This window comes from Sorex araneus, chromosome 3 (assembly GCF_027595985.1).
Source record: "Sorex araneus isolate mSorAra2 chromosome 3, mSorAra2.pri, whole genome shotgun sequence".
In the NCBI taxonomy this organism is placed as follows: domain Eukaryota; kingdom Metazoa; phylum Chordata; class Mammalia; order Eulipotyphla; family Soricidae; genus Sorex; species Sorex araneus.
This window is the reverse complement of record NC_073304.1, coordinates 236,092,100-236,099,583: the sequence shown is the minus strand read 5'-3', so window position 1 is coordinate 236,099,583 and position 7,484 is coordinate 236,092,100. Positions and strand designations below refer to the sequence as shown.

Genomic DNA, 7,484 nt, shown 5'->3' with positions numbered 1-7,484 from the left:
CCTCGGGGGTGTCAGGGATGAAACCAGGGTCAGGCCAGGCGAACGCCCTCCCTACTGTACTATCACTCCGGCCCCGGCACTGGGTTTTTCTTAGACACCCAGGGCCAGGACGGGGTGCTGGAGCAGAGTGTCTGTCTAGGGGTGCTCCAGAGACCTTAAAGGGGGTATGACCCTGCCAGAGGTGGGAGGCAGGGCGGCACCCGATCCTGGGTGAAAGTTTGCAGAAGGCAGAGCTGAGTTCAGGTTGGGATGGAGGGCTGCGTGCAGGGGCAGGGCCGGGCGGGCTGTGGGCTGGGGCTGAGGGCTGCCTGCAGGAATAGGGCTGGGCGGGCTGGGGCAGGTGGGGGGTGCTGCGTGCAGGGGCAGGGCTGGGCGGGCTGGGGCAGGTGGGGGGTGCGGGCTGGGGCTGGGGGCTGCGTGCAGGGGCAGGGCTGGGCGGGCTGGGGCAGGTGGGGGGTGCGGGCTGGGGCGGGGGGCTGCGTGCAGGGGCAGGGCTGAGCGGGCTGGGGCGGGGGGCTGTGTGCAGGTGCAGGGCTGGGCGGGCTGGGGCAGGTGGGGGGTGCTGCGTGCAGGGGCAGGGCTGGGCAGGCTGGGGCAGGTGGGGGGTGCTGCGTGCAGGGGCAGGGCTGAGCGGGCTGGGGCGGGGGGCTGTGTGCAGGTGCAGGGCTGGGCGGGCTGGGGCAGGTGGGGGGTGCTGCGTGCAGGGGCAGGGCTGGGCGGGCTGGGGCAGGTGGGGGGTGCTGCGTGCAGGGGCAGGGCTGAGCGGGCTGGGGCGGGGGGCTGTGTGCAGGTGCAGGGCCGTGAGCCCGTGTCGGCTCGGTGAGTAAGGCCACGGGCTGCAGGGGCGGCTGAGGCAGGTGGCGGCCGGGCTGCTCTCTGCCCGCGTCATTAATAACGAGCCCGGAAAGGTAATTAAAGGCCAAGCGTGGCGCCGCGCCTGCTGTTCGGGCTCCGAGGAGGGGCCGGGCCGCCTGTGCTCCTTCTCCAGGAGCGCGTTCTGGGGAGACGTGAGGGGGTCTGTGGGAAGGGGGGAGCAGGACCCTCCGGCAGGTGCCCAGCCTCTCCCGCCCCAGCCCCCCGGAGGACCCGGCCCTCCACCACTCGCCCCTGCCAGCAGATCCTGGCCGGGATCGTGGGACAATGGTGGCCACTGCTGGGCCCGCTGGCCAGGGGCAGGACCCCGGGCCCTTGCTCCTCCTCCTTTGGAGCTGGGTGCAGAGGGGTGCAGAGCCGAGACCCCCACTCCCTCCACTTACACTCCCCGGGGAGTTGGGGGCCCAGAGCTCAGGCCCGGCCCCAGGACCCCGGCCCTGAAGAACTCTGGCTGCCCGTCCCCTCGGGGGGTGCAGCCCACCTGTGCTGGCAGCTGCCGGAGCCAAAGGCAGGACAGAAGGGCATGGGGGGGCCTGGGACACTGGGGCCGCTTGGGGCCACTGCTAGCCCCGTGTCCAGACGGCAGGAAGGGCCAGCCCTGAGGGGCGCTGCAGGCCTGCCCTCCTCTCTGCGCCACGGCTCCCCGCGCGCCCCCACACTCAGCAGACGTGGCGCCCCCCCTCAGGGACACGGGGCGCCCCAAGGAGGTCCAGGGAGCCCCCGGACACTTGATCTCCGCTTGGGGCGCGTCCCTGGAGGATGGGGGCGGGGGGGGCAACTGCCTGCTGTCCGCCCCCTCGGGGGCTGCCTGTTGCTGCCGAGGCAGGCGGCCCCACGTGGCGTGAGCAGCTGTGCGGCTGAGGGCCTGGCCCCATGCCCGCAGCCCGGCCCACCCCCACGCGCAGCCGCCATCTGCCCCATCCCGGGGCGCAGCCGAGGAACCGCCGGGAGCTCTGGCACCTCGGCCCAGGGTTCAGGCGGGGACTAGGCAGTGAGTCTGGTGCCCACCTTGACCCGGCCTGGCCCTGGGGCCAGGAAGACGTGGAGCTTCCCCCGCCCCCTCCCCATGTCCCCTCCCAGTGGCCTGTGGTCCTACTGGGGAAGGAAACTGAGGCCCCGTTGCTGGTGTCCAGCTGCTGGGGGGGAGCTGCCTCCTTGGGGGTCCCCCAACCCCTGGCTCCCCTGCCCATGGCCCCATGTGACCCCTGGCAGGGCAGACGGCAACCACCTGAAGGCAAAGGAAGCCAGACGCTGGCAGGCGGGCGCCCGCCTGTGCCCCTGGTGACGTGGGCACCTCAGGCCTGTCGGGGCTGCCCCTGCGGGAGGCGGGGTGGGGGGGGGACGAGACTGTCGCTGCCGCTCCAGATTGTCACATAAATCAACTGGGGCTTTATGATGCTAATAAATTCACTCCCGAAATTTGGTTTGGAGCCTGGGGCTTGGCAGGCGGCCTTAATTTGCTTTGTCCTTAAGCGAGAGGGAAGTGCGTGGAGCCCGGGTGAGTGCAGATGTTTTAATAGTTTGCAGCAGCCAGCCGGGCCCCAGGGCTCGGAGGGGACCCAGGCTCCTCCGGGTGGTTCCCGGCTCCGGGCGCCCGGGCGCGGGTCGGCTGAGGCGAGGGCCAAGCAGCGGAAGGCCGAGATGCATGTGGCCAGGGTGAAGACCGGTGCAGGTGACGGGGTGCCCACGGGCCGGTGCGGGGGGACTCCGTGCGCCCCCTGCCGTCCCAGGGTCCCCTCCATCCTCGGTTGGAGGCTGGAGAGACACAGGCAGAGGCGCGGGGCCGAGCAAGGCACTGAAATGACGGGTGCGGGGCAGGGGCCCGACACCCCGCCCCAGAGGGGGGTCCCTGACGGGTGGGACCGAGCCAGGTAGCCGAGGAGGGACCAGGTCCTGTAGAAGGCACGTGGACAGCGCGTCCACCGGTCTCCCAGGCCATGGGCACAGGCGCGCACGCGCGGGAGGGGGGTGGGGGCACCTGTCCCTCTTTCCGAGGGCACCGTGACTGGCGCCCACCAGGACATCTGAGGGACGAGGACACAGGCCGCCCAGCGCGTGGAGCAGAACCAGGGCAGGGGCCCCCCTCGCTGGGCTTCGAGTCCACCATCGTATCTGTTCGCCCCGGAAGGCCTGCTCCCGAGAGGGCCGGGCGGGGAGCCCCAAGTACCGCGGCAGCCGGGAGACAGTCCCTGCTGCCCTGGACTCCCGGCCCGGCAGGAAGGGGGGCGTCTCTGATTTCCCCCAAAGGGAGAGCAGCTACATGTCCCATATAAATAGTGGCAGTGCCAAGCTGCGTCACCCACGTTGGGGAGGAGCCCCCCGCCCCACGTGCAGGGGCAGCGGAAGGGACAACGAAGGTTCTGGGTCCTGGATTCCGGCAGGGAGGGCCCGGCACAGCCTGGACCCTTGCAGCTCAGCTGGCCTGGAGGGCTGCCTGGAGGAGGAGGGCCACCGGGTGCTGCAGGGTAGAGGATCAGAAGGACGCCCCCGCTGTTCACGAGGTGGGGGCGGGGTCCCACTGAACCCGCGCAGAGCCCGCGGCGGGCGGGAGCGGCCTCAGCCTTTGGTCTCGCTGAGGACGATGTTGGCGGTGACGAAGAGGAAGCAGGAGAGCGCCCAGAGCAGCACGAAGCCCACCCAGCAGTTGTGGCGGAAGGGCGAGCGGTGCGGGTTGGGGGCGCCGCGCCCGAAGGTCCGCTCGCTGTCGCGGCGGCACAGCAGCACCAGGCAGGCGGGGATCACGTACTGGATGCCCGTGCCCGCGTAGGCGCCCGTGATGCCCACCAGCGTCTCCAGGTCGTGCGTGCAGAAGGCCACGAGCACGGGCGGCAGCAGCGTGATGGCCGGGAAGACCACGCGGTCCACCACCCAGGGGTAGGTGCCGCCCTCGCGGTGGAACAGTGTCTTCCAGTTGTTGCGCAGCGTCACGGCGATGATGGGGAAGTTGGTGCTGATGGTGAAGACGGGGAAGAGGCCGAGGAAGAGGCGCACGGGCGCCGCGCCCACCACGCTGCCGCGCGCGAAGTTGAGCGTGTACATGTCCAGCAGGTGGTCGCCGCGGAAGCAGAAGATGGCCGTGAAGGACAGCAGCCCGTAGAAGGCCAGGATGAGCACGTAGTCCAGCCCCACCAGCCGCGTGAGGTGGCGCTTGCGCGACACGGGCGTGAGCAGCGAGGGCAGCGAGTGCTGGCACATGAAGGAGTACACGCACACGCCGAACAGGTTGCGCACGCCGGCCAGCGCGGCCAGCGCCGGGCGCCCCTCGCCCTGCCCGCGCCCGATGCGCACCAGCGCCAGCACGATCATGACGGCGAAGGCTGCGGGGAGAGGGGCGTCAGCGGGGGTCGGCCACGCGGGGCGCAGGGGGTCGGGCACCGGGGGGAGGGCCAGCCGGGGGCGGGTCAGCCGGGCTGGGTCAGCCACCCGGGGCGCTGGGGCTAGGGTCAGCCCTGGGGCAAGGGCCAGGGCCAGAGGAAGGGGGGGTGTCGGCCCCCCGGAGGAGGGGCCAGTCACTGGGGGAGGGGCTAGCTTGGGGCGGGGCGGGGTCAGCCGCAAAGGATGGGAATCACCCCGGGAAGGGGAGGGGGCTCAGGGCCCGGCCAGGGGAGGGGGCGGGGTCAGTCAAAGTGGGGGGAGGGGCCAGCCGTGGGGGAGGGTTGACCTCTGCGCAGGGATGGACCGAGGGTGGGGGCGCCCCCAGTCCCCGCACAAGCTCAACCTTCCTGCGCTGCCAGCAAGGGCAGGTCCGTGTTCAGAAAGGGGTCAGCAGCGCCGCTGGGCAGTGGGGTGTGACCGCAGCAGGCAGGAGAGGGGACCCGAGGGGACGAGGGAGCAGGGTCAGTCGGCCGGAGGAGCCGCAGATCCGAGACCCGGGGGCGCCCCCTGGTGACGGACACCAGCCCCTGCACCTGCCCCTCCCTGCCCGTGGTCCCCTGTCCCCCCGCCCCCGCGTCCCTCCCGAAGGAAGTGCCGCCACTGTCCAGAGCACTGTCGCTCCGACACCCAGAGCAGGAGGCAGGTTTCTAGCTGTGGGGCTGCTCCTTACATAAGCCGTGCGCACCCCAGCCGAGCACGCGAGCGCCCGGACAAGGGCCCCCCAGGCGGGCGCGTGTCTGGCGTCTGTCTGAGGACGCGGCGCATCCACTAGGCGCCCGCAAAGCCTCCGGCAGTCACGGGACAGGCCTTATCTCTGCCTGTCTGTGATAATGACTTTGACCTGTCTGTCCCTCCCCGCGCTTCGCTTTGTCCTTACCCCAACCGGCAAGTCCCCTGCGCCTGTCCCGGGGCCGGGGCTGGCCACTGTCCAGGCGCCGAGGCCAGAGGCTGCCAGGGGGGGAGGCAGAAAAGCACCCCCTCCGCCCTGGGCAGCCGGAGGCTGGCGCATCCCCTGGGGGCCCCCGACACAAAATGCAGCTTTGAGGCATGCGGGCCTCCTTGACGGGCTGCGCTGGGGGGTCCCCAACTTGTGCAAGCAGGGGGTCTAGAGCGCACACCACGCTGGGGTCTCGGGGGAGGGGACCCCCGCCTCTATGCCCAGGGGGCCAGCCTGGGCTGGAAGTGTGGGTGAGGGGGTCCCCGAGAATGAGCAGCCCTGGGGGAGAGGCTGGTGTTGGCGCCCAGCCACAGGGGCCGAGGCTCTGTCTCTGGAGAAGCCCCCAGCCCTGATGGGCCTCCCCCGGGCCGGGACCTGAGCAAGCAGCTCAGACCTCCCAGGTCCTGGGAGACGGGGGACGAGGGGCCTGACCTGGGCCCCCCACGCTGTCCCGGACAGCTGCAGGAGTGTCCAGCAGATCACCCTGTCTCAGGAGAGCGCTGCTCCCTGAACCCGTGAGGGCCGCGCGGCAGGTGAGCACCCCTATGGCCTGTGGGGAGCACCTCGGCGGAAGTGAGCAAGCCCTGTGTGTGTGTGTGCGCGCGTCCATATGCTTGTGAGTGTGAGGGTATGTGTGCGTGTGTGTGTGCGTGAGCATGTATGCATGTGAGGGTGAGGGTGTCTGTGTGAGTGCATGCATGTGACTGAGTATAAGAGTGTGTGAGGGCGTGTGCATGTGTGTGCATGTGAACATGTCACGTGTGTCATGTCCAAGAGTGCGTGTGTGTGCACATGCATGTGTTTGAGTGTAAGAGTGTGTGTGAATGTGTGCATCTGTGCGTGTGCAACTGTGTGTGCGCATGCGCCCACCCTCCGCTGGCTATACGCCCACCCTCCCCCCTACCTCGCGCTCACACTGCAGGGCACTGCCAGGCCCCAGGGGGCCCAAGGAGATATCAGGAGGGGACGGAGCCATGAGAACTGACACCCGGAGTGACAGGCAGCCCGTGTGAAACAAGGGCACCTGTGTGAGCCGGGGGACTGGCCGGGACGATCCCTCACCCACTCCCAAGCGGAGCCAGGGGTGTGCAGCGTCACACGGGGACAACACAGCCCGCGGCAGCCGCCCTGGGGTGCCCGGGCAGGGAGAGAAAGCAGAGCCCCGGCCTGCCCCTGGGGTGTGGCTTCAGCCCCACACCTCGAAGAACCCCACCAGCAGAGCGAAAGCGCCACGGGGGCCCACCGGCTCCCCTGCCCCGCGCAGGAGCAGAGCTCGGGGAAGGCAGAGCGGGGGTCGGGGCCCCGGCGGGGGGGATGGGCAGCAGCACCCTGGGGCTCCCGGCAGGGCCCCGTAACAGCTGAGAGCCCGGCCACTGGCACAGGCCTCTGACAGCCGCTCCCAGACGCCTCTCCCCGAGGAGATAGACAGGCAGGGCAAAGGGGCACGACCCCTGGGGCAGCCTGACCCTCCGAGGCTCACGGCCCCTGCCCAGGCACGCCCAGTTCACGGGGGTCAGGACGGGCGCCGGGAAGGCCAGGAGGTCGGTGTCTGTCTCGGCCCTGTCTCGGCGCCAACATTGGCGACTGAGATGCGGGCGCACGGCCTGGACGTCAGCAGAGGAGCCGCGGCCGCACACCCAGCGACCCCCCGGCCACAGCCTGCCCGTGCTCAGGGCTCTCGGGCCCCTGGAGGGGACAGGCCAGCCACGTGACGTGACGGGGGGAAGGGACGGGTGAGGGGAAGGAGAGCCCTTTCAGTCGTGTGCTTCTGGGGGCCACGCAATGACCACAGGAAGGGGGTAGGGTCACGGCCCCTTGGCCCCAGTGCAGCCAGCCCACACACCCCTGCGGCCCAGCCAGGCACCCCTGCAGCCTCACTCGTGCACTCCTGCAGCCCTGACCATGCACCCCTGCAGCCTCACTCATGCACCCCTGCTGCCCAGCCAGGCACCCCTGCAACCCAGCTCATGTACCCCTGCAGCCTCACTCATGCACCCCTGCAGCCCAGCCCATGCACCCCTGCAGCCCTGACCCCTGCTGCCCAGCATGTACTCACCCCTGCAGCTCAGCCCATCCCACACTGCTGGGACCTGGCACACGCTCACCCTGCAACCCAACTGACACACCCCTGCACCCATGCTCACATGCACTCACCCCTGCAGCTCAGCACACACACCCTGGAAGCCTGCCGTGCTCACGCCCACACCCTTGCCAGACAACCGGAATGAATGGGGCCACCTCGCCTTGCACGCAGCTGACCCTAATCTGAATCCCCGGCATCACAGAGGGTTTTCTGAGC

At 70.2% G+C, this 7,484-nt stretch overlaps 1 protein-coding gene across 1 annotated transcript in view; it reads right to left on the bottom strand.

The window, feature by feature from the left end:
* Window positions 1-2,372: 2,372 nt before the first annotated feature.
* The window catches only part of TMEM104 (transmembrane protein 104), a 35,308-nt gene continuing 30,196 nt past the window's right edge, over window positions 2,373-7,484 (bottom strand). The window contains exon 10 of the mRNA XM_004615734.2: window positions 2,373-4,190. Coding sequence (XP_004615791.1) covers window positions 3,430-4,190 — 761 coding nt within the window. The 3' untranslated portion in view covers window positions 2,373-3,429. The remainder of the gene's footprint in view (window positions 4,191-7,484) is intronic.